General features: G+C 38.7%; 1 protein-coding gene across 4 annotated transcripts in view; it reads right to left on the minus strand.

The window, feature by feature from the left end:
* SPIDR (scaffold protein involved in DNA repair) overlaps positions 1 to 27,677 on the minus strand; it is a 209,819-nt gene that overhangs the window by 4,549 nt on the left and 177,593 nt on the right. For 3 of the 4 annotated variants that reach the window (XM_055799069.1, XM_055799071.1, XM_055799072.1), the window contains exons 11-19: positions 25,507 to 25,665; positions 15,741 to 15,828; positions 13,288 to 13,431; positions 13,134 to 13,193; positions 9,358 to 9,556; positions 8,186 to 8,338; positions 2,278 to 2,371; positions 689 to 803; positions 142 to 195 (exon numbers count right to left, since the gene is read on the minus strand). In XM_055799069.1, the coding sequence (XP_055655044.1) occupies positions 142 to 195; positions 689 to 803; positions 2,278 to 2,371; positions 8,186 to 8,338; positions 9,358 to 9,556; positions 13,134 to 13,193; positions 13,288 to 13,431; positions 15,741 to 15,828; positions 25,507 to 25,665 (1,066 nt within the window). The remainder of the gene's footprint in view (positions 1 to 141; positions 196 to 688; positions 804 to 2,277; positions 2,372 to 8,185; positions 8,339 to 9,357; positions 9,557 to 13,133; positions 13,194 to 13,287; positions 13,432 to 15,740; positions 15,829 to 25,506; positions 25,666 to 27,677) is intronic. The other variant, XM_055799070.1, reaches the window with a different exon arrangement.

Consider the following 27,677-nt stretch of genomic DNA (forward strand, 5'->3'; position numbering starts at 1 on the left):
GTGGTAGGTCAGATGACCTCCAGGAATCTCTTTCATTTCTATGATTCAAGTATCTTCCCACCTGATTCACGTCCCCTGTACTCTACCTCTACAGTAAGTTATGTAGTTCAACTTTCTTTCACCAACATTCATTATACCTACCCCATCCTCAGTGGCACAGGGCATCAGGAGAGAAGAGATCGTCCTTTGTAACAGCTGGAATGAGAAAATTAACAGGTTTTGTTCATGACAAAAATCTTATGAATGCAAAGATGTTCTGTTCACAGGTTAAAACAGTCACATTGATCAAGGATTTATCATTTTAATATAGAATGGTTTTGTTTCTCTCGCCAAGAAAGCAGAAGAGAGGTGACACAAAAGACTTTCAGAATGGGACTCCAAAAATACACATTCCTTCTAGGCTGTGGAGGCTGAGGTTTCCCAAAGCCAAGCCCTTCAGCTGCACGATAAAACAGTTTGCAAACCTCAGGGTGAACTCAACGACCGTATTATATGAGTAAGATCTGGGAACTAGGTTCTTAGTTGAATGAAACGGAAGTTTACTATCAGGTTAAATTATGGGATACTCTTACATCTTTTACTTTTTCTTCTGACAGAGCTGTCTATAAAAGTGCAGCTTATAGTACCTATGTGTCTACATATCTGGCCTCACTACACTCAAAGCACCGAAGCTCATTTTGTGCCATACCTTTACTTTTACTGTACTTTGAGATCGGGATGGACAACTCAAGAAGACTTCCAGCTGCATTTTCAAAACCGGTGAAATGACAACTTCAGAGCACTGGTTGCAAAATAGCACTCCTCTGAAACACGCAAATAATGATGGAAAAACATAAAGAAATGGAAAAGCTGTCAGTTGTAAATCAAAACACAAAACCTCAGCTATCTTATTCTCTTAAATTTGCTAGTAGACTTTTAGTAGGAAAGCCCTAGTAGGGATTCAGTTGATAATAGCAAGTAGAGCTCTTCTGTTGGTAAAGTAACTCTCTTGGAGGACCTAAACTCTTCTAGCAAAAGGATCTTCCTTTTACAAATTTTGGCAACATGGGGGGAAGTCAATATTTATAGTCACCCCACTTAAGCAAAAATTAATCTCATAACCTTCTAAAAGTTATGACAAAAGAAAATTTGTAGTGCAGATTTGGCCCAAGTGACTTATTGATTTAGGCTGTCGTTCAGCAAACATTCAACATTTTCAGCACACACTTAAGTCATATGCATAAAATTAAGCTCAGCTACATGAACTTGTTGGAATAACTTCCTAAACAAATATTGATGCTACATAGTTCTCCAAATGAAGCAAAAATATCCTTCACAGTAGAGATTTATTTTCTTCTATTGAACTACATTACTTTGTGAACATACAGACATCCTTATCTTTTGCATGATAGTATAATATAGGACAACTGTTTTGTTTAAAAATTTTCAGCCTTTTTTCCCTGGAGGCTATACATCACAAAGCATAAGCAGTGAAACTTCTCATATTTAGGAAAATGTTATCCATTTCAATGAGATCAAACCCATCCAACTTTTCCTTATGCTTTTTTTAAGCTTTTCCAGTAGAAAGAACCCCCCTTTCCTTCTTTTTACACTGACTACTCTCTTATTGTCTCATGGTTTTATTCCATCAGGTATCTCAGACTCTGCAAGAGCAAGCTGGCTACACAGCTGAAGGGGAGGTTTTCCAAAAGCATGCCAGTGTGACGCAGGTTTAGCATTTCAGGTAGTAACAGGTCCTGCAGGATCAGTCTTCACATTTGGGGCAGTTGTACTCCCAGAATTATTCAGCATCCTTTTTAGAAACATTATAAATTTAAAAGGTCTGGAACACAACTCTTTCACACTTACGTGAACTACAGCAAAGATCACAGTTCAATATAAAAATGAGGTGAACTGGAGGCACATATAACAAGGCAGGGTAGACAAACACAAGAAGCTACTTTTAAAGAAGCTTAAAATCAGACCTGTGATTTATGTGGATGTTTATTAAAACTTACAATGCTATGAAATCTTTATAAGCAATACTTTAAGATTAGTTTGGAAAAAAAAAAAGTGATAACTGCAAATGCAAACCATTTCATATCTACTTCTATCTTTCTTAATAAATTAATCTAACCTTGCAGGTTTTATCAGTTCATCAGCAATAAAAATACTACGGCTTAGTTCTAGGAAGGAACAAAGTGCAGCCTGTGCCTGCAGGAATCATTGCATCACCTACTGCTGGTATGGCTACATCTGCAAAACACCTGGAGTGCTCTGGAGCATGCTGACTCTCACCTGTCCTGGGGACACAGTTCCAACTTTCCATTCCCACATCTGTCGCAGGTAGGCCAGGAGAAAGCAGTGCTCTCATTAACTCCAACAACAGTACCTGCAGAACATGAAATTCTTACAAAATACTAATGTTAAGCTAGCAAACACAGTCACTCCTGGCTTCACAGCAGGTTTGATGCCTTCTGACTCTCATCTCCAAACCTGTCAAGAGTTTTTCTCTTTCCCTTTCTCCTTCATCCCTCCAACAAGGGATTGCAGCATGGCAGAGCATGTTACATTCTAAAAATATCAGAAGGTAGATAATTAATAATTAACTTTCCAAACAGGTTCAGTTCTTTTTGTTTGGGTTTTATTGCTTTTCTGATTTGTTTTTGTTTGTTTGTTTTCTTTCTGGTCCTCTGATGTTTTCTTGGCAATAAACAGATATAAGAATCATCAGGTCAGATAGCTTGATATCATTGTTTAGGAAACACAAACCAATGAGATGACCCAGTCCCTTTTGAAAACGATGCAGGTTAAATTCCATTAACAATGGAGTTATTCTTCATTTATACTGACTTGACAGAGATTAGATCTGGCTCACAGACATAAGTGTGTGCCTAAGAAGGGAATGCCAAAGATACTTTGGACTATATAAAAGGCTTTTGCTAGCTCTGGCAAGAAAAAAATATATTCAGAATTTTATGAGAAGTCAATAAAGAGTGTATGATGTTTTATGGTAACGATATGCTGAAATTATGAGCACTATTTATGGAGAAAATACATCTAAGTGTTTTGAAGTGTACAAAGTGGATCACCTGTGAGAATGAAATTGCACTAAAATAAATGCTCAATGGTACAACAGAAGTACAGACTAAAAATTCCCCTCCTATTGAGCAAGAATCTCACAGTTTCACACTGCAGTCAATAAAAGAAACCCTTGGAGACTAGGGAGCATTTACACCGTCTGGCCTGTGAGGCAGAGTGTTAATCCCTTGCTTTCCTAGCTCTCCTGGGGCAAGGACTGACAGAAAGAAGGGAGATACACAAAAACAACAAACCCTTAATTTCCTTTGGGAATTCAAAGGACAGCAAGTCTGAACATCAGGAAAGGTACTTCTCAAGTACAACTTTTATGACCCAATTTCTATGCATAGAACAAAACAATACGGATTTCACTGACAGAGTAAGTAATTCTGTGTATTTAACTCTTTGGACTGTTACAGGAATAATTTTGATTCTTCAGTTTTTGTGATAAACTGGAAGTTTCCATCAGTACTTGCTACTACAAGGTAGGATGCTGTCTGCCACAGCATGGGTGTGTTTCTCTGGAGTGAACGCAGTCACATCCAGCTGTCACAAGTGGTGCTCCCTAGGGCTCAGTATTGGGGCCAGTGCTGGTTAATATCTTTATCAACGATCTGGACGAGGGGATCAAGTGTCCCCTCAGCCAGTTTGCAGATGACACCAAGCCAAGGGGGAGTGTTGATCTGCTGGAGGGTGGGAAGGCCCTGCAGAGGGATCTGGGCAGGCTGGATCCATGGGCCGAGGCCAGTTGTACGAGGTTCAACCAGGCTCAGTGCTGGGCCCTGCCCTTGGGTCACACCAGCCCCACGCAGCGCTACAGGCTGGGGCAGAGCGGCTGGGAAGTGCCTGGTGGGAAAGGGCCTGGGGGTGCTGGTGGACAGACAGCTGAATGTGAGCCAGCAGTGTGCCCAGGGGCCAAGAAGGCCAACAGCATCCTGGCTTGTGTCAGAACCAGTGTGGCCAGCAGGACTGGGGCAGTGACCGTCCCCCTGCACTGGGCACTGGTGAGGCCGCACCTCGAACACTGTGTTCAGGTTTGGGCCCCTCACTGCGAGGGGGACACTGAGGGGCTGGAGCGTGTCCAGGGAAGGGCAGCGGGGCTGGTGAAGGGGCTGGAGCACAAGGCTTATGAGGAGCAGCTGAGGGAACAGGGGCTGTTTAGCCTGGAGAGGAGGAGGCTGAGGGAGACCCCATTGCTCTCTGCAGCTCCCTGACAGGAGGTTGTAGCCGGGTGGGGGTCGGTCTCTTCTCCCACAGAACAAGCGTCAAAGCATGAGGAAACAGCCTCAAGTTGCACCAGGGGAGGTTTAAATTGGGTATCAGGAAAAATTTCTTCACTGAAAGGGTTGTCAAGCATCAGAACAGGCTGCCCACGGAGTCACCATCCCCGGCGGGTAACCTCCTTGGGCGGTACTTAAAAGACATGTTGAGACGGTGCTAAGGGCCATGGTTTAGTGGTGGACTTGGCAGTGCTAGGTTAACAGTTGGGACTCAGTCTTAAAGGCCTTTTCCAACCTAAATGATTCTATCATTCTATGATCCTTGTTCCTGGAAAAGAAAAGCTACCAACTAGTTATCTGATGTTTCCTTCTTTGTTAAAAAATAACTAAAAAAAAAAAAGAAAATCCCCTTTTCTGACAGATCTGTTTCTTGCTAAGCCTTTTAACTCCCCCCCTAGTTTTGTGCCATATTGCAACTGTAGGATGCCAGTGCACAAGTAATGCAAGTACATTTGAGGAAAATGGATCAGGATCATACTGATGAGATTACCTCTCTAGTGGAGAGGTTTATTTTGATGACAACATAGAGTTCCCTTCAGAAAACCACCAGAGATCACTGAAATTGGAACAACTCAAAGGAGCAACAGGTCTAATGAACCAGTGACAGTCTTGTGCATCCTGCATACAAAGTGTTTTCTCAAGTTTAAGCTGCTGAACTGCTGCACATCTTTGTCAAGACTCTAGATTTTGCTTAATATTCACAACCCTTCTGGATATTTTCCCAAGATCCTTCTTTTAAATGGAAATGCACACAGCCAAAATTCAATTTTTACCTCTAGTCTATTTTAATGGGTTGTGGCTGGCAGCATTAAGAAGAGACTGATAATAGGACAACACTTGGAAAAACAGGTCTCTGGTGAGGAATGCAAAGAAGGCCTGAGGATTAAAAGTAACACTCTGGTTGAAATGTTCAAAAAATGAATGTGCATTTATTTTTTTCCTATCAGTTACCCTGATGGGATGGGAAAGGGAAAAGCTCAATCAAAAAGAGAGAGTTAGGTATGCTGATTGACCCCATTTTGTTCACACTGGGAAAAAGGAAACTGGAAAAAAACCCTCCCCTGAGTCAGGGCTTAAATATGAAAAAATCCAGCGTCAAAATTCAATCATTGATGGTGAGTCATATACTAGGCAAATATCATTAGTCAAGTAAAATTCCCATATAACATATGTAGTATGGACTAACTAGAATTTGCTCATAAGCATGGTTAAGAGGAGAAACAGTTCTGTGGAGTATGAACTGCCAACATTTAAGTCATCCTGATTGCTACTATACAGCAAAAAGAGGTTAGAAATTACTTTGTAATGCATAGCGATAGGAAAATTAATCTATTAACCCTAAGCTCACAGGTGAGAACCACAGACTCATCTTTAAAAGAATAATAAACTTTCCAGTAGAAAGCAACCACAGGTTTTCACTCATCTGTCGAAGAGCAACACACTCCATCCCAGAGCTGGCATGACAGGACCTCCCTTAAACAAGGATATCTGACAAACTCAGAGGATCTGCTTGGACTGCAACATTGTCCTTTTTTGATGGGGAAGGAAACTCAGATGTTCCTCCAGTCTAAACTCCTGCTCAAAGCTGGGCCAGCTATAGACTTGTGCCAGGGTGCCCAGGGCCCAGCTCTGAGGAGGAGTTTGGACTGGAGGAACTTCAGAGGTTCCTCCCAACCTAACTCATCTTATTTATACATCTTCCAAAAAATGACTATCTACCTAGAATCCAGCAGGGAGCATGGCCTGTGCCCCCCCAGTCCCAGCACTCCTGGAGGCTCTGATGCTGTGACCGATCACCATATCTGAGGAAACCTGAATGACTACCTGCATTTTTCGCTGGTTAAAAAGAAGTTCTTCTGGGGAGATTGACCCTGCCAAATCCCTGAGAGCCAGGAGGAGCAGCCATGACTGTAAGGAACAGAAAGGAGCACTACTTCAAGAAGGGGTAGAGTAAAGCCTTTGCAGCCTCTGTAAGTGTTAGGTGAGAGGATGCCTACGTATGGCATATGTAGGTGACCAAAAACACAGGAAGTGAAAGGAGGGCACAGAGAAAAACAACGGAGATAATACTGCTTCTTATTGAAAGCCGGACTAATAATTCTCTGAGTTAACAGACAGAGGCAGTAAGTGAATTTTAGAGATGATAAATTTTCCTTCATGGGTTACTCCTTACATCAAATACATATTCTCCCACCAACAAAGTAGGCTTAATGCCGTTAGTTTCCCTTCTTCAGAAGACAGATGTAGGCAATAACTAACCAAAATCCAAAACAGTAGATATGTATCTTAAATGCTATTAAATAATAATATTAAATAAAGTGATAGTTATCATCAATATATAGCACTAGCATAGGTACAAAGAAGATACATTATATTCTATGTTGGTACCAAGGTGTGGGAACATACTGGTTAACAGCTACCCTGGACAAATTTCAGATTAAGCAAGACAAGGTTGTAGGATTAATTCCCCCTTTTGTCATTCGTCCATCTGTAATACAGGAAAGCGTGACACCTCCCATGTGTGTAAAGTAAGTACTTGTTTACATAATACATCACAAAGGTGTATTTTCTTTGCTCTACTGGAAAAAGAAAGAACAGAGAAATGTTTGCTTTATCCTGCTATGCACACTGTCAAAGGAACAAAAGAAGACAGGAACTTCTCATACTTAGTTATAAAATTAACAGCAGAGAAGTGATAATTCTTAGCATAACTACTGGAGAGGTTAAAAAAAAAACCTAAAACATATTTCACACCCAGTGACAGAAATATTTTTCAAGTAACTCACAATATCGATTCGAGATGTACATAACAACCAAGGCTCTGAGTGAAGTGCCTCTAGTTGTGCTTGTTTTTCATCATGCAGTGTTAAAGTTCAAGATTTGTCACTGCAACGTGCTCATTTACGCTAAGTTGTGGCTCTACCATAAGAGGAGGTACGTTTAGTAACAGCTTCGTGTGGCTTCAGACTGCTTTTTCAGTGCATCACGTTATAGCTGGAAGCGTTGATTTGTAACCATTATTTGCTATTATTTTAAAACTAATTTCAAATGCTCCAGTGAATCACTTGAAGGTGTAAATGTAAAACAGGATCAAGAATTTTCTACAAGGGCTACCAGAATCATAAGAGTTAAATTAAAGGAGGAAACTGTCTTTAAAAGCCAAGAGTTATTGGGCTTTTAAGGACTTTTCCCTATAGGCACTCTACAACTGGGAGGTTTAAGAAGCTGGCTCGGACTGTGTATTAGAAAATACACAGTAGGAAATGTTTCTGCATGATTAGGAAATGTTAGAAAATACACTGTAAGAAATGTTTCTGCATGGTTAGTGGTAGGACTGAAACACTAGACAAAACTATGATCCAAAGTGGCTGGTGAGCAAATATTGGCCAAGTTAAGCTAGATGACTATGGTGAAATATTAAATTGCCCCACTGCAGCAAAGCTCTAGGGAAATCAGACACTAGCCCCTACCATTCAGGATCTGGCTAACATATCTTATCCATCTGCCTAAAAAATACTGGTATACTTTATTGTTGCCAACATCAACAAGGCTGGTGTGAACAGAAGGCTCCTGAAAGAAGGCAGCAAAGGAAGGAATATAATAAACCAGACTGTGCATCAAACATTTATTCTGAGGTATGAGTGTGTGGGAGCAGAGCTTGGCCAGCAAAAGGCAAACAGAGCCCACAAAGAAGTATAAAAACTTAAATACCCTAATGACCCACAGCAATACTGTGCTTTTTTATCCCTCCATGCTGTTCATGCAAGAAATCAATACGAAGACATAAAAGATTAAAGTGAGCACAAATAATTAACTGCATTCATTTCAGAAAAGGCCATACAAACCTTTTACAGCACAAATGGAGTTGGCCTGTGTTGTAGAATCCAGCTCATCGAGTCTGACAGGGCCAGTCAGCTCACTGAGGTCAGCGCCAGCAGCCGAGTACAAAAGAGGCTTTTGTAATAAGAGAACAGTACGTTCAACACAAATAATCCTACCTGCCAACAAAGACATTTTAACTCAGTACGGTAAGAAGGAAAAAGGTGACCACGTTAATTGTCACAGCCAATAAAGACAACAATCTCTGCCAGCTACTAAACAGATAAATAGAATCCATCAGGTTTTCTCAATGACAAAATATTTTGCCTTCAGTGATACATGCATCACGCTCTCGTTACACTTTGCAGCTCCCAGGGAAAAAAGTGCTTCAAAAATTCAAACATGGCAGAAGAGAGTCTGATTCCACCCAGACTATGCTGCAGCACGCTCCCGGCAAACACGTTACCATCTCTTCCCTGGCAATAAGCTTGGGCACCCCTTTCAGTTGGCCTTACTTTGTTTCAAATATTACAAAGAGTAGGTAGGTGCAATACTTTATTCTTGAAAACAGAGATTTTTGCTTCAGGACACACAGCCGTTTACACAGCTTGGTGCTTCCAGTCCACTTAAATTTTGGAGTGACTGAAGGTGTGAGATGCAAACTACCTATGCAGGCACCCTAGGGAATCATACCTGAACCGCAAAAACCCAGCGATTACTGTGTAGTGGTGAAGGCTCACAGCTAAGATGGTACAGCAAAATTTCTGTATCTAGGGACACACAAGTCTCTTTTGCTTCTTTTAGAGGTAAAGGTCAATAAAACAAGTTTCTGCAAGAATATCAAAACAAATGAAACCAAGTTTCTTAAGATTTTTTGAGTCTTCTGTCAGCTAGCAAACTTGATTGACCCTGGTCATTAGATTCAACAGTCAGCAGCGAAGACTGACAGTAATAGTGGTGGACATATGGCGAGATCACTGAATTTCTCATTTGCTTTTTAGATCAAGCCAAAAACATTTAAAAAAAACTTATATGAAAGCTCTAATTGCAACCCCTTTCAAATTTCTCATCCCAAATTTGCAACGTCTCATCTTTATCTGAGAACGTAAGTCTCTGTAGGTCACATATTGCAGTGTCAGAGATTAGGATGCTATTTCAGTTCCATTCCAACTGCTTCAAAAGCACGTGTAAAGCTTACCATTTCCCCACAGCGCATCCCTGAAGAAGACAAGTTGCGAGACAACGCTGAGGGCTTCTGTGACTTCCATACTGAGAGCACACGATGCAGCAACTGACACAGCAACAACTTTTGGAATCATGTGAACCACATTTTGCAATGTGGAGTCAGTCACAAATAACAAAATCTCTCTTTGATTTATAGGAACACTGTGTTTTGTCTATGATTTAAAAAAGAAAAAGAAAATACAAAATTGGAATGCAGTTGCTAATTTTTACTAGAAGAAAAGACTAAAATAACATCCTCCTAATTAAATAACTAATAAAACTGACAGAAATTATTACATTTAGGGCTTGTACAGGATAATGAATCAAAGCTTTATTGGAATTTTTCATTATTCCTTACTGCAGATTCAAACATTTCTACCTTAAATTAACTTTACGAGGTCGACCCTCTGGAATCTTGACTTCATCTCTATCAGCCATCACACTTTATCATAACTCACTTGGACTGTACACGGGATTTGAAAACATATTTTATTAAAAAACCCCAAACCTATATATACTACATATTACATATTTATATCATACATATTTTATATATGTATATATATAAAGCTAATTGGATGCTTTTATGAACACAGACTTACATGATTTTTGCCTTTAAAAAAAGGGCTAAATATAAATATACTACTAATATTATGGCTGTGTGAGCAGATTTTCCATGTACTGTTATCTGATTCCCAAGAGCACCAGTCTCTGGTTAATAGCTACTGTCCAGTCCTTGACCAATAGCTACTGCAAGTTACAAAGCTGGAGGTTTTTCTTTCAGCTGAACATTTGAAAGATGCATAGAAATAAGGAAGTAGGTAATTTGTAAGTAGGAGACAGATGAATCCACAATGACAATGTAAGTTTTCTGCCCAAGTATAAAAATATTATGGTGTGACTAAATAAAGATATCTCACAACTACTGAAGTCACAACCAGAATACCTGCATTTCATCTCAGCCTTTGTATCTGAAAATAATTATCACAAAATCAGTAGTGTTATTTAAATTATTCACACTGGGATGATGAACAAGATGGACTAGGCAGACATTACATACACATCACTGCTTATCCCAGGGTATCTAACAAAATCAGATGAGTTACCATGTGATGATTCATGCGATTCTTCTTTTTTTTTCTAATACAGCTTTTATAATATATGTGTGTATGTGAATTTTCCCATGCTTTACAAAAAATGGGTTTAATAACAAAGCATATTACACATTTACCAGAGTTCAAGCATAAATTGTATATTTTAAGATTCTAATATTTTAGAAAATTTAACTAAGATTAAATTACTTTTTTAATTTAAAAAGATTTTGTTACTATTTTTAATTAGCCTGCCGCTTAAAAAAATCATACTTCAAACATTTAAATGAAAATGAAATACTACAATGATTGGAGATACACGTATCACATAAGTATTTTATTCTCAAAGTTGCATGTCTCCAGCATAAGGTAACGCAATGACAACCCCAATGTTTTGTCTTCAGTTGAATTCAGACCTTGAAACCGTTAACCACACTAACATTAGCTTTTTTGTTCATGCTAGCAGTAATTAGGGGAAATGCAGTAATTATAAATAATGACTGGGAAAATTCATAACTCGGATATTACAATTATGTCTTAATACAATATATGCTGCCTATTGCACTGACATTGTTTCTTTGCCTAGTAACTACATACACTCGAGTACCTCCTCTGTGTAGATAGCATTAGGTCAGCTTCAAAGACAGAATTTTTACAGCTGTCCCATGAGAATTACTAACACATTAAAAGCTGGCTTTCAGAAGAATCGTCCAAAAAGTAAATAATAACAACAGCAAAAATCACAAGTTAGTATAAAATCATCATCTTGCTATGTGTGACAATTTGTTCTGAACAGAGAGGACACAACAGACAAATAGCAGCAGGATTGAGTTATAAGGAAGGACAGCTCCTTAACCACAGATGGAATATATTTCCTCATATTCCTTCTGTACCACAGTACAGATTCTGAGTAATAATAAAAGCATATTTCCATTCCTCCTTCACACAAATGAAGTATCTCAGAATGCTGGAGCTATGTAGAATAAATGTTAGTTTTTAAAGTACATTTGAATTAGCTCACATAGCAGACTATCTAATAATAATAAATCTGCAAACTAAACTAAGCTATAGACCCTTCCTCACTTATTATGGGAAGGATACGTCCTCTTGGCAAAGGCAACTGCAGTAAACAAGCTGCTGTTCATGACCTTCTTCTGGGAGAACTAGGCAAGCAATATGCTAACAGCAGGTAAATACCTTTACATTCCTAAAGCAGTTATCCAGAAGTGCTATCCAGCAGTTATCCAGAAGTTATTCATAAGAAGAATATCTTCCATTACTTTTCCAACATTACTTTCAAAAAATTTATGAGCACTCATGTTGTGCACTTATGAAAATTTAATGCTTACAGTTCAGTATGTGAATAGCCATTACAAAAACAGCTAATAAACCTCCTAGAAGCAAGAAGAAATCATAGACCTTTTCTTCTGCTAGACAAGCTTCCATTCTTCAAAATCACATCTGTTCCTGCACGCTTCATCTTTTCCCTAGTTTAGTGATGAAGTGCAAGAATACTGATGACCCACAGCATCTCAGATACAGACACTCCTGAATACAAAAATGTTTGGCTAGAATACCACTAGTCTGTAATTTTATTTTATTTTTTAAAATAACAGGTTTCTTGGAAATAGAATATGTGTCCATCTTTCTACTAGCACTCTATAGACCCCATCAAGCTAGCCCTTAGCTCATGTTTGCAAATGTTCTCTTAAATTCTCACTTACAATGGAGAAAACACAAGAGATATGCCTCAACTTGGGAGTTAAAAGTACTCCCTGCCTAAAAATCAAATCATAACTCATTGGCTTTTGAAGCAAAAGGGCAAGACCTAAATTAAATTTATGCCTCACACTGGTGGGAAGCATCTCCAGCTATTTTACTGGCTGTTCTGGAATTTCTTTGTCTTTGGTTCATATGCTTTGATTCACACTTTATTTCTTGTGGAGCTGATGGACAATTGCAAATTATTCTCAACCAGAATTCAGTGCTGGCTGTACTGAGGATCCAGTCGCCAGGAAAAAATAAATAAATCAGCAACAAAACATTCCTTTAACTACTGAGGAACTTAGCAACATTTTGAAAGAAAATTGTAGCATTATTCAGAAACAAAGAAATAAATCATAACTTTTCCAATGTAGTATGGATGGCAGATGTATTTACCTAAGAGTTCCTCCTTCCTACTAACTGGACCATAAAAGCCAAATTTGCCTGAGGGGTTTCTATTGAAGTCAACAAAAATAGTCCACACACTTGCAAGCAAAGAGCAAAACTGTTTTTTTATATAACCGTCATCTGTTAAATTCTATCCCCAGTCACTCAATTGACTGGGAACTTTTAGCTATATATCTAAGGGTAGCATTTAGCTATAAACCAAGTCTCAACTAACATCCTGCAAGCTCCCTTACCAGGGTGCAATATTATCTCTGGCAATTTATTCAGAAATAATTCACTTTTTAGACTGGATGATACTGAAACTGGAGATGCAGTTCATTTTACCCATTCACGCGCATTTTAGACCTGCTGATAATTCTGCGCACACAACTCTTGGAGATAATCCAGGAAGGGTTTATTGGGTTTTCCCCTAAACAAGATAAATGCTGGCTTCTTCACATAAACATGTTGATTTTATGTTGAATTCATTGTGAAGTGAAAAGATTACCTGCAGCCTTAGATACAGCACTTGTGCCCAAAAGCTACATCGTACATTACAACCATCGATCTGAAAAGGGTACAAAAACAGGGAATAAGACAAACATGATACCAGAAATCCACTGGTACAAAGTATTTGTTATCTGACTTGTAAAGCAGAGTACCTGAAGAATTTCCTTTAGACCACGAACAGCTGGTGGCTGGTACAAATTAGAAATCTGTTCTTCCTCATCCACTTCCACATGTATTTCACCAGACCGAACAGTAAGAATATAACAGAAGCTGGGAGGAGGAAGATTAGTTGTCAGCTATAAAAAAAGTAAGAAAAAAGAAATGTGACTTTAAAAAAGGCACTTCAGTTTGGCCAGTCGGGTTTTATAACAATAACCGAATGAACCACACAATTTACATTTTAAGAGGGCTGGGGAAACAAAATTATATGGTTAATAGCAATGACTCTCTGAAGTAGAAGCTGAGTTAATAAACAGACATTCACAAGTTGTAAGTGAAATCAGCTTGTGTGTATCATTCTTTCCATAATCGACATTGATCCTCATAACAAAAACATCTCATGATTTGGCACACTTGGCAAACACAGCGACTATTTCAAGGTGCTTGTTGGTATTTTTGCATAATTTTTTTTTTTATTATCTGGTAGGAGTGCCCTGATAATATTTTTTTTTTTAACATCTGTAACTTTTCTGAGATTTGGGGACTTTTGCATGTGGGTGGGTTTTTGTGATAGTAAACAGCTGGCGAACTTTTAAAGCTGCCAAATTAAATCCAGGACAGCACAAGGAGATAATGAAGAACAGGAACGCAACAGCTACAAGAACTGCTCTCTTTGTGTTATGCCAGATATTTCTTTCCCCTTAAAAAGTACCATGATGTAACAACTTTATCAATCATCACTTAAAGAGGTCCCAAGCCAGAAAGGCAATGCTAGAAAATAATTTTAATTGCAGATATGGTAAAATATTCTTCTAGTGATGTTTATTGTTAATAAAGCATTTAATTTAATAAAAGAAATATGAATCTATTAAAGACAGCTGCCCACCCATTTAAAAAAAATCTGCATAAGGACAAAAAAAAAAAAAGCAAAAGAAGGTGATACCCAAATTCTGTTCGCCTCTGACAGCACTAAAGAAGATATCTAAACATACATATGGCTCAAAAGAAATCAGTTCCACAGATTTCTTCCCAACATTATCAGTATGCTGGCGGTATTATTTATATACCTATGTATAAAGCTGCTTCCATAAAGCTGTGCATAAAACTATACTGTTTGTGTCAAGAAAAATGTACCTCAACTGAAAAAAACTCCACTCAGCTGAAAATCTGCAGGCGTAGAATGCAAGCCATGATCATCTGTGGAATGAGTTAGTATTTCAAACCCATGACAGAAATGTAAATTCCATGATTATGGAAAATTTTCTACATTTTTAGATTGCTAATAAAATAGAGATGAATATCAAATGAGAGTCATAACAATGCTAAACAATATTTAAGAGCTTTGCTCCATCCGTGGATATTGCCATTCTGTTGTCCAAGGTATTTTAATGCAAAAAACAATCCATTCCTCTGAGACTTCTAAAATGTCTAGATGAAAGGGAGAGTTAAGGAAAGAACAGTCTTGGTTTTATATATAAGCAAATTCTGAACCTTTTATTCTTCTACATAAACCCCTGCACAATGCAAAGAACACTCTACATTTCAGAGAAAGGATTCTCAGACTTTAGAAATAACTAGTAATATCCACCTTTAATGTCCCCTGCTTTTGAAACATGTTTATGTCCAGGTTTTTCTTCTTTTCTAGAACTTGCATCCTGATTGTCTCCCCTAGGCTCTAACACAAATTTTTAACACCACAAAATTCTCCCTCAAAGAACAGCCTATACAAGAACTGCAAGGCAGCAAAAGCACTTGCCTACGCAGAAGCTTCTCAAGTGATGTTGTATTAACAAAATAACAGTTGGTATGACAGAACTCCTTTTCAAATAGAAAAGCTAATTAAAGGAAAATCAAAGACTCAATTTTAGGTTTACAAATATACAGTAACATACTTTAAATTTATCTTAAAACCTCCTCAACCTCTAATATTACAGCAACATTCATTACTTTTTAGTAGATTATTTTTGTGTTCATCCTTCGACTGTCTTCACATGAGACAGTCAAAGTCGTCCTAACTAGTAAGAGACCTGATTCCAGCTGTCAGTCTGTTTTCACAGAATTTAATCTTCAGAAAAGTGCTTTCAAATCTAAGGCTGAAAACTGCTTCAAAAGAATAAGTGAATATCCTTGTATATAGATTTCTCAGCTGGCTCCATGCTACCTAGTATGTCTTTCCTCCTGCAAGGAGAGGAAAGGAATAATTTGTCTGGACGTCCTACCATTCCAGCTCTAGAGGACTAATAAGGGGCTAACTCCATCATTTTGAAAGATGCTGCTGATTCAGGGGGCTTCAGGTTAGCCTAGGAGGTTGTTAGAACCAGCAAAACAAAACTCAGTAGCTAAAGAGAGGGAGAGGATCTGATTTCCAAAGTAAATGCAATTACACTACCAACAAAAATAGTAATTGTGAGTTGAAAAAGTTCATTTCCATAATAACAAGACTTACCATTTCAGAGTCTTGACTTTGTCCAGGAACTTTCACAGGCACTACTGGAGGCCACAGACTGTCTATCAGACTAAAAAGTCCTAATGCCCTTCAAAAAGACCAATAAAATCAGGTTTAAAATGTTTTCCAGTGTTATACATTACATTAAAAAGATTCATTCAGAAATATAATAAAAACCATTGCATGATTATGAAAACAATTTTAAATCATATTTGTTTTCTGGAAGCTGGTTTTGATTTAGTCTAATTAAATCTCCATCATTTCTGCTGCAGGGTGGAGAGGGAGGGAAGGGATGTATCACATTCAATGACAGGCAAGTCGTATTTAATCCTTTGCCATGAACAGACTGCTACATGTTAAAATTCAGGGAAACTGGGGTAAATGTAAAGTCTAGCTTGGGAAGGACACAAATAGCAGTACAACTTTTTTACAAAATAACTGTTTGCTATTTAAACTGAGAGATTTATAAAAAAAGGCTTCTAATATTTTCATTTCTTGCTTTTCTCTAACAGCTGAGTGTAACTGCTTTCAGGAAAGTCTGTAAATATCAGACACAGAGAAACAGGCAAGATTTTGCTATCTTAAGTACATGTGCAGAGGACTGTCTCGTTCCTACACAGCTGCTCATTTAGTTACTATTTCTATGTATTGATTTTGCAAGTTTCCCACTTTTAATTTAGAAACAAACATAAAATTAACAGCCCAGCATATATTAAGGTAAATCATTGCAGGCTCTTTAGCTTTAGCAAGCAAAGCCGTAATTTGCAGCACTTCAGTGGCTGCCTTGTCAGTTGGTATGGCATCCTTGCTGGACAGGCAGGAACATCGGAGGGAGAGACCAAGAAAACAGCCGAGGGAGGGGAAATAGCTACAGATAATCAACTTGAAGAGGCATGCATTTTTGAGTTAGAGCTCCCAGTTATCTTGTCCTAATTCTCTGTTCTTTGTAGTTGAAGCACAGAGATCTGGATTTTAACCCCACGCTGCCTCCAAGAACAAGTTGTCTGTTCCTCCAATTAAACAAGCCGCTATTTCTGAAACAACTCTAAAAAATTAAGTCCAAGCCTTGCTAAAAAAATTGTTAGCTTCCAAACTCAACTGTTCAGAAGGAAATGGCATACTCTGGTACAGGGCTGAAGCACGTTGCAATACGTTGCTTCTCTTCAAGTGGTCACGGAAACTGTCCTTCTAAAGTTCTGCTTTTAGCTGACTTCTGCTTAAGCTCACTCATTTCTGTATTTCCCTACTGCTCCTCCAGATCCTTAAGTGCTTAGACTTTGGGTATCTATAGGCAGTGAACTTGACGTGTTTGTTCATAAAGCTCCGGATATCATCTATGATTCAGTGTTAACAGTGGTGCCTTTGGACTGGCACTGTAAGAAGTTTTATGGATGTAAATGTCAGAGTGGATCTTCAGGAATAAAGCTTGTGGTTCACAAGTCAGGTAACAGGCTGGCAGATTAAAAAAATGATGTTGCTACCTGTAGTTGTGTCGTCCACACTAATGAACAGACCAGAAGCACCAATGTGCTGCTCTTTTACAGAAATTAACTCCCTGACTTACACGGCATCATTGCCAAGTCTGTAAAAGGAGAAGGCTGAGCTCAGAGGTTGGGGTTTTGGGGTTTTTTTGTGCGTTTTGTTTTTAACAATGAGAACATTAGAACATAGAAAGCAACACTTCTGGGGTATTAAAGAGACTTTACAGCAATTGACCACTTCTCGAATCCCTGATCGAGGTAGCTTTTCTGGCTCATGCAGAAAGATACCCTCTCTACAGTCACAGGAGGGCGAATGCCCACAAGAACAAACTGGCCTTGCTAACTGGGACATGAAAAAGGAGGGTTACAAAAAGAGAGGACAGCCTGCTGTACAACTCGGGCAGTTACACAAGTGGCCTTCCTCACACCACACGCAGCACTGAGGGCAAGGGCAAAGCACAGATACGAATGTACCACAAACCGCATGTATGGTGTGTACAGAGACTGCATATTTATCAACTCGGAGCAACTAAGCTATGTTGTTGCAGTAAAGATATAATCACATCTCACACAGACCTTACATTAATCCTTCATCTGTATTTTTATGTTTTCCCAAGGGACACGAAGTTGTCCCTTTAGCTCTCTTCCAGCTTGCTACTCCATACCAGAATATCTAATGAATACAGTACATTTTCTTCTATTACTTGTGTCCTTTTGGAGAAGGTCATCTACTGCTTGAACTAGGAGCACTTAATTATTAGTAAATGACAGTATTTGTTTACAAACAGGGCAGAGGAGCAGGACTGAGTGGAGAGTGTCTCCTGAATATCTCAGCCCCATCCTCTCCTTTGACACCAGGCAGGCAGAGGGCAGGGACGTTTGCCACCTGAAGGATTTGCAAGTTCCAAATAACATCCTGCCAGGAACCTTGTCTACCACAGGGGATGTTCTCTCCTGAAGCTGTCACTGTATCAGTCAGTGTCCCTGGTGAGGAGCTCCCCTTTTCCTCCCATTTATATGCCTCCGAGAAAGGGAACTCTCTTGTTACACTTAAGGACTTTGATTTAGCAGAAGGGGAATTGGGGAGTGGGGAGCGGGGAAATGACAGTGGAGAAATGGCAAGACATTGTGTCCTGCTCCACAGAAAATCACTATCCTCACAGAAAGAATAAAATTCATTCTCTTTATTGGCCAAGCAACACTCAAATCCCACTTCAATCTGACTTGAACAATGGGTGTATTTTATCCAACATGTGTATCCTTCTTCAGCTATAGAGTCAGGGCAAGAGATGAACAGCTGGCTCTGCGCTACAGTGAAGGGATATGATTAGCTCCCATGTGCACAAAGAGCCTCTCTGGCTATGGAAGACAAAATCAAAACTACAAAATTCTGCTCTGCAAGTGTTATTACTAGTCACTTAAAAAGTCACGAAAGGAAAGACTTCTAGAAAAGGAAAAGTAGAGTAAGAAGTGAGAAGAAACAGGCTCAAGGATTAAAAAAAAAAAGAACATGTAAAGTATTTGAATAACATTTTTTTTTTACTTCAGAAACAAGGACTCTATTACAGTTTTCTATAACTTTTCCTTGAAATAAGAAAAAAAGACTGAATCCATACCGGGAGAAGGACAGAAATCATCTATCAGATTCTAAGTCAACTCTGTACTTTCCATGCAAGACTGAAATCTATGTTTGATAAAAATCTTTTCATCCCATACTATATTTAGTTTATCACCAACACAGTACGATCACCAGTAACTCCAATGGAGTGTTACAGTACAGACTACCATAGAAGTATGGACTTGCCACAGGCAGTCCTCTACGTACAGGTACTCTTCTATAAACCCACATCTTCAAGCTTTGCTTATATATAATGATACTTTTATATTTGTGTGTATGCATATAATATGCAAAATAATTCTTTCTAGTGTCCTTCGTTATTTTTGTTATCCAATGTGCTCAAAAGGCATCCCTTTCAACTTAAACTTTCCTTGCAGAAATTTGGTACATCTTTCCCCTGTACCCATAAATGCAAACTGTCTGCTGTGTACCCGGACAGCAGTCAAGAGAATTTTAAAGATTTAATACAGTAAGCCAGGCTAAACACATGGCTGAGAAAATGCAAAATATATGTGCAACACAGCCAGAAATTAATCTTGACCTATTTAACAAATCGTCTTAAACTACTCCATAGAAAAATTAGTGAAAGATAGCAAGTGATACTAATAAAACAGCATTTCCTTTTTCCTCCCCACAGTGCTTGCCATAGATGATTACTGTGCTGCCCTGTCCAGAAGTAGCTGCTTTCATGTGCTCATTTAACCACCTTCCTTCTCAGTTTCCACAGCTCAGCAGGAGACAGAAACCACCTTCTGCTTCTAACCTCCCTTGCCTGTTTTGCCCTTCACTGCAAAGTCAAATGGCATACAGCCATAGATGTACATGTTTGCTCTATGCTTTTTGATAAAAACATACAAATAAAAAGAAACGCTGTTTTAACTGCATTTAGACACCCAGTAAAGTGATAAATCAGCACATCTACTCTCATCCTGTGGAAATTTCCTTCATTTCATACTACAAGCTATACTACAAAAATAAAAAAATCTTCAAATTTTCATTTTTCAAAACTGTATTTCACTGACTCTAACTTGACAACTTGTTTCATAACTTGATAAGAAAATTTTATTTATTTCTCCCACAAGCATGAAGTTTCATCTACAGTTCTGGTCCAAGAAGTTTGTGCGTGACATGCCTGACTCAACTTTTAATGTTACAGCTTATAGTTTGGGAGATTTTTCAATTTTAATAATCATACCACAGGTTCAGCTGAAAATTACTCCATGGAGAAAATATCAGCAACATCAAAGAAAGCAGAAGAAAGCAGTTATGGCCATAACTAGGAAAAGAAGAAAAACTACGTAAGTTTTACAGTAGGGGACAGGAAGCAAGATGCTAGGATTCTCCTCCAATGCCTTCCACAGCTTTGCTCCAGGGACTCAGGACCTGGCACTTCTCTGTTTCCTCCTCTTCTACTCTCCCAATTTTAGTCTAAAATGAAACTGTTTTCTTTTGGCAGTATCAGAGTCAATTATTAAGAACTCAAAACAGAAAGCACTTCATAGCCGCCTGTGAAACATTGCCTTGCTCCACACTAAAAAGAAATTTGGTAATGATCACCTAGACTGCATAAGCTTCAACTATCAGATGACAAGCAATCAAAATATAAAGCTGATACTGCAGGCTAGCTCTCCCTTTAATTGACCTAGTAAGATCTTGCAGTGCACAAGCTATGCAACACTGTATTTTCTCAGACTTGATTAGTAAAAGCAACAAAATCATATAGTAAAAATCTGAGCCTACTAAACCAGCATCTCAGCCAAAATACAAACAGGGAGGAAGGGTTGCTGGCCTTTTTTCCCCTAAGTTTTGTTTAGATATATGAAATTATTTTGTTGCATAATTTATTTACATACTTCAATAACTCAATTTTCTATAGTACATTAGAAATTACACATACTACATTAAAGCACTGAAATTATAATATAAAAGTACTTTTGATTTAATATGGATATGCCTATGTTATTCGCCAGTGCTGGTTACTAAACAGATTAATGACAGAAGCGCTGAAGGTAGAAGCAACAGCCCATGCTTGTTAGAGAGGAGAAAACTATGGGGAAAAAGTTAACTTCTGATACATAAGCAGCCATCAAAAATAATTAAAAAGTAATGCAAATATTCAAAACTTTGGCACGATTACTGAAATTATGCTTTAAATGAAACCCAGCTTTTAACCACAGCTATTACTGAAGTGTTTCAGGACCTCAAAACCTCAGAGATGTGGGTGGTTCTTTTACATGGCAGTCTTTATGGAGGAGGGAAAACCAAAGGAAGGAAGTTATGACTTCTTTGCTTTGCGGAGAGTTCTTACTACTACATTTCCTGTCAATGTCCAGCAGTTGAGACACTTTCTTGTACAGCAGTTAGAGGTGGTCACCTCTTCTGAATGTAAAGCGAAAAGAAGAGGAAGTGTATGGTGAAGAGTGGAGGAAAAGGGAGAGAGAGAGAGACCAGAAAAGTATGTGGCTTCAATAAAAAGTAAAAAAAGTAAGGAAACCCTCAGGCACAATAGTGACCAACACTACGGGGAGATTTCACGTTTCAGTGTCTACCATTTGAAAGTTTAAAATGACCAACAACAAAAGCCAACCTCAATTGAAAATGCATACATTTCTCAGAGAAACATTACACTGGTTGATGAACTCAATATTCAGTCTACTTACCTCAGAGGAAAACGCAACAGGAAGGACAACCTGCCACAAATCAAAAGGTTGGGTCACGTGCCAAAGCTGGTAAGTAATTGATGTATCCTCAAAGTGGTTCACCCCATCCAGCTTAAGTGTGGATTTTAGCATTATCCATGCAACAGTAACATCTTATTTTGAAACTTGTTAAGCATTTTTTCAATTTAGGGACAAAATATATACTGACACCCTGCATTAATTACAGATTAAGTTAAAAACATTTCTTCCTCCCTCCTCCATTTCTAAATTCATGTCATCTTTCTGTTCCGCAGAACTGAAACTCTTCATACTTCTACCTTACAAGAAAGCATAAAGAGAAGCAGCAGGTAGGTCTCCCATACTCAGCAGTAAATCAACTCAGTGCTTGGCAAATCAGGTGGAAAGACAAAATCCAAATTATTATTCTGTGTGGAACTCCAGTGAGGGCTAAAAAAGTAAAACTACTATTTTTGTCGAGAAAGACAAATCTCTAACTACAAAGTTTATCCCAGCTCATTGAAATTAATTTCTGGTAGGAAGCAGCAGACTATGACAATTTATAGGTTATTTACTCCTGAAACATTTCAGTGAGTGCTCAGTCCCTGCATCTAATTGCATCCATTTAGTTACTGGTTATACTGGACAGACCTGAAACATGCCTGGGATCTATCAAAATGGGGGTGGGGGTGGGGGGGGGGGGTGGGTGTACATGTTAATTGTACTGCACACAGACCCTTAACGAAAATTCCTGCCTCTAGCAGTCCATGGTCAAAATCTCACTTCCTCTTTCTCAAGGGGCTGAATTTATAAGACTGACACATGAGGTAGTGGGAGGATGAGAGAGAGAACCTCAAAGGAGCCAACACCACCAGTGGCAGATCAATGAACATTTTTCAGTTTTCTCTTTTTAAACCACATCTTTCTTTTTTGCTGATACTAAGCAGGCAGTTCAGGGAACGGTTGTAGAAAAGGCTCAGAGACAAGTATGAATGAGGGGGTGAAGGGAAGAGGTATCAAGAAACAAATACTGAACCACATACCTGCTGTTAATTCAGCTGCTACAACACTGGTTCCTACCTTATCCAACAGCCTCATGAACAGACTAGAAGAACTGCTGGAAGTAAGATGCTGAACAAGCCATGGCAACTTTGCCATGGCTCAGACATGCCCATCTGTATTACAGGATGGCCAGAAACTGGACTGCAAAGGGGAACACCGCTTCCTCTGCTGGACTGCAAAGGGGAGGAGCTCTTGCAGGAATGGTTTTGGGGAGTACACTTTACGCAGGGTACGGGACCTGCTCTGAAAACCACCCAAATCAACGAAAGACCTTCAAATGACCTAGTGCGAGACCCTAGTACTTGATAAAGCTCACGGGTATTCAAAACCGATGCTCAACATTAAGTGTTCTTCTCAATGCAAGATTACTGTAATTCTAATTTTTTGCAGGGTTAATCTTAGTCAAGACAGACCATGGTTGTGTACGTTCTTATCCTACTTTTCTTTTGGAACACAGTGTTTTCTTATTAGAAGAAGAAATGAGTTTAGTTTCTTTAGCACATCTTACAGTACAGGTTCATTCCACAGATCAAGTCAGGTTTACAGCCAGGGTTTTGCCTGGATGTAAAGTATCCTATATTAGGTTTTTAGTCCTAAAATTCAAAATGAAATAGCGATTTTGAAAATTGATTTACTGGAATGTTGTGAAATAGTACTTTAAATTAAACACTTGATGGTGAGGATGGATGATGGCCTGGAAAAATTTTGGAACAGTAACAGTGGTCCATTGATGCAAAAAACTTGAGAACCTCTTGTATCTGTTAAAGGAAAATCTCTTTTGTCTCACAGTGGGACTGAGGAAGCGCTCAGTGTAAGCGAGATTACAGTCCATGTGACTGTGGGACAACATGCACATATGGGATCTTATTAGCCATTCCTGGCTTTCTCCACATCATGTGCTTCAAAGGCACAAAAAAAAAGTAATGACTTTTCCCTCGTATTTCCTACATTTTATTCCCTTTTATCCGTTTTAAAAGCCACTGTCAGACTCCAGGAAACAAACAGTTTAAAAGCCATCTCCTTCCAAAAAGGAATTGGCGTTCTCAAAAAAAACCAAACAAAAACAACTCCCAAAAAACAGCAGTCTTTCTTGCAGGGCAGACCACATAGTTCTTATTCACATGTGTTGCAAGCCAAGGTTGGGCACTCACAGGCATATCCCATCATATGCTTGGACATACCACTGGCTCTGGAAACCCATTTATCCAGTGGCAACGAGTTCTACAGTCTAATTATGCTCTGTGTGAATAAGTACTCCCTTATATTCATTTCAACTACGGCTTTGCTGTGGTTTCCATCACACCTAGAATGACACAAAACGTGTCCCAACACTTAAAAGTAATAACAAGTTATAAAGCAGAACTTAGGCTGAAACAATTAAGAAAAAAATAAATCCCTGAACAATTCCCCCACCCACCCATCTTGTACAATGAAATCACGTTTTAACCACTGCACTGTCCCTGAAGCTACACTAGCCTTTTTCTTTTAATGTTTCCTAGCAGGGTTACCACCAGCACAGCTCCAGCTGAGCCACCAGCATTTTCAGCAGTGTGTCTTCTAATCGCCCTCAGAATAGCCAGAAGTAAGTTACTGCTGCTTTGAAATAGAATTTACATTAGAAAAAGTCTGTCTCTTATTAGCTGGGCAGAGGACTGGAAACACCAGCAGCCAGTTGTAAAACTTCATTTGTATCCAGAATTCCAAAGCCATTATTTAATTTGTTTGGAAAAAATGTAACTTGAAAAAAAGGCCAATAAAATAATTAAATAAGAAGACGTGTTTGTTATTAAAGATCCATAAAAATGCAAGTAGGCTTGAAATCCAAAGGATCTGAAAATTAACACTGCGAGTACATAAAAAGAAAAGCACACTGAATAGGGTTGGCTGGAAAACAATAATTCCATTTTGCTAAACGTTTCAAGGCTTTGAAAATTGTTTTTGTTCCAATATGAAACAAAAATGAGACTTTCTGAAAGTTTTCATGAAATGAGAATGTGAGAGAGAATATTCACTCCCTCTGGACCTGAAAAAATCTTCCCAACAAAATTGTCTCCAAAATAGATAATGTTTCCATGAAACATTCTGGTTTTGATGAAACAGCATTTTTCAACAGAAAAAAAAAAAGCGTCAGCAGAAATATCATAGCCATTCCAACAGCAAAGGCTTATCTAGATTGGATGCTTGTACAAATAAATTATGTTGAGAATTGAACCAATCTAGTTATGTTTACATAGGTCCCCATGTGAACACTGTACCACTTTCCTTAGAAAGATACTACATAAGATACTTGATCTAGTTAATACTTTTTTTCTTGATTAAAGATATTTTATTTTATTCAAAGAATGTAAAAGGAGTCACAAAATAAGCAAAATCTGAGTGGTACCATAAGTCAATTTGTTACTTATCTGGGGGGATTTCTTCTATAAACCTGTGGACATTCTTATTTGTTTGTGGACATTCTTATGATTTGCAAGATTTTAAATTTTTTTTTTAAAGAAACTTAAACTGCACTTCCAAAACCATACAGACTTAATTAAGTTATCATATACTGACGGAAAGTCTATGCTTGAAACTTCAACCCAGGCTGGGCAGCACTGCAGAAAAACATACTGTAGTAAGCAGTTCTGCAATTAAAGGGAGGCGAACAAATGTTTTTTAAGTCTTTGACTGTACTGAGGAGGAAGAAAACACTCATATTTATGAAATGCTGCATATGGTAATTCTTCTCTATTCCTTTCTCTGCTACTCTGTATAGCTTGCTTATGCTCATTTTGGAGTATGGTCGGCCCAAGTACTATTGCATGCCCCAAAAATGGCAATGAGGACACTTAACTGAACAAAGCCTGATTCAGTTTTTCCAAAGACTATTGGTCACAGAAATAAATGAAAGGGCAGATCACCTCTGCCTGCCAGAGCATACAATACATTCTCCCATTAATTGATCTCACCTTCCTCTCGTAGTTCTTTGCAAAATTTTCATTCCAGCTAAGCAGCAGAATTTTCCTTCCCATCTCCTGCAATACTGCTCAATGTCATCTGCAGAACTCAGGGACTGCAACTGCACTTCACTGAACATTCCATAGGCGTCCTGGACAAGGAGGCATAACCTGCAAAACATTCGTCTGTTACTCACTGGCTTCTGTTCGTAAGAAACCAGCTAGCAAATTTCTGAAAATTATATTACAAGCTTCAGTACAGGGTTTATTCTCTACAATATCTGTAGAATTACTACCAAATAATGTATCAATAAACAAAACCAGCCATCATTAAAGGTCTTCTCATGTATCATTTTCAGGAGGTAACAGGGCCATGAAATAGAGAAGCATGAGTGAAAAAAAGCATAAAGAGCTTGCACTGGGGATTAGCTTCATTAACTGCTATGCCCTATGTGGTTTGTCTACTTAAAAAGAAAGAAGGTTGAGTTTGTGCCTTGCTTGAGGTGAATTCTGCAATGCAGACAGGGCAATGGTGCAAAGGTAGGGGTGTGTGTGTATAACTATAAAAATTCTATTTAGAAGTAAAGAAAGCAACATATTTCACAAGTAATAATCACCAACACTGAAACTGGCAAAGCAAGCATTAAATTTTCTATAACTTTTGAGTCCTGAGGATGCATAAAAAGGTTTAAATGTAAATTTTTCTTTAAAAAAACCCAGAACAAAACAATATGAAACTGCTGATTAGTATATTCAATATTGGGTATGAAGAAGGCCAGAGGAACTATTTTAAGAAGGTAATAAAAAAACCTGCTAAACAAACAATTTGATTAAAGTAATCTATGGAAGTAGGGCTGTAGGGCTGGGAAGTATTGCTTAACCAGTCTGCTGGCATTTCAAGAAGACACTACTGTCATAGCAGGTAAGGCAAAATCAGTGGATGTCATACATTTATGTCAAATTTTGACACAGTCAAAAATGCATTTCACAAGATTCTGCACCTGAGATGAGCGCCACGATAGCATGAGTCATGCAGTGCTCGAAGGAGGAGGCTGCTGTCTACAGCATTGGTTTAACTGCCCCAGAAAGAGACAGTTAAGCATGGAAACTTTTCAAAGGGAGACAAAAAGTACCTGTGAGGGTAGTACACAAATCTTTATTTCTAAATAAAACTCAGGGTTGCACTAGGCAGTGGAATTCAGTTTATTTCAAAGGTATGTGCCAAAACTACCTTCTCGAGAGCAGCACCATTGCTCACAGCAAGCTGATTCCAAACTGCTCTTGGAGCAGATCATATATTATGCATCCTGAAAGCGTTCAACAGTAGCCATTATATCTTTATAAAACCCATTTTAAATGAAATGAGCTCCTATATTTCTCTGGAAGAAATCCATGTATTTTCTTCACAGGGAAACTTAAGCACATGGAAGACCATTAATCACAATTTCCTTGTTCACTAGGAACTGTGTAACTTTGGTTTACACCCTTAAGAGGGCTGTATTCAACATATGATATAACCTCAAAGCCTTCCAGACATCAGCAGCTGTGCGAGCACCAGCTGAGAGTCCTCATTTTTCAGATTCTCGTGATGTTTTTGAGGAGCAGGGGGTGGTAGTATTGAATACAAATGGAGGCTCCCACATTTTCCCCGTATCTCTAGCTGCAAGGGTCCCACACAAACAGAGTCTTCACCAGGCAAAGAAAGCTTAGGCATTTTCCTCCATAATGCTCCACAATTCCTCCACAGCCTGTCAAGGTTAAGCAGTCCATTAGAGCCACAAAAGGCTGCTTCTACCCTCAGGAATGACAAACAGGAGGAAACCAAACGTTGTGATTTGTAGTTTGGAAGGGTACATACCCTCATCTCTGGGGTAAGTGGTGTTCCCAGCCTAGGAAGCGGATGACTGTCCTAACAATACAAACCTGGGTCTTCAACAACTCTATTACTCTTCATTCTGCGTGTAAAATAATCCACGAGATGCCTTCTGGATTCATACCACAATATCACCTCCAACTCAACAAAGACTGATGAACATGACAGCCCAGAAGCAGAAAAGCCACAGATGCGTGCCACTTTCCATGTTAGGACCTTGCAATTGGTTAAGGACTCTCACAAGTTTTAACTGATTTGAGTGAAACTTTTCATGCTATTGTTTTGTTTGGAAAAACAGAGCTAATATGCT

Source organism: Falco peregrinus, chromosome 3 (assembly GCF_023634155.1).
Source record: "Falco peregrinus isolate bFalPer1 chromosome 3, bFalPer1.pri, whole genome shotgun sequence".
Taxonomy (NCBI): Eukaryota; Metazoa; Chordata; class Aves; order Falconiformes; family Falconidae; genus Falco; species Falco peregrinus.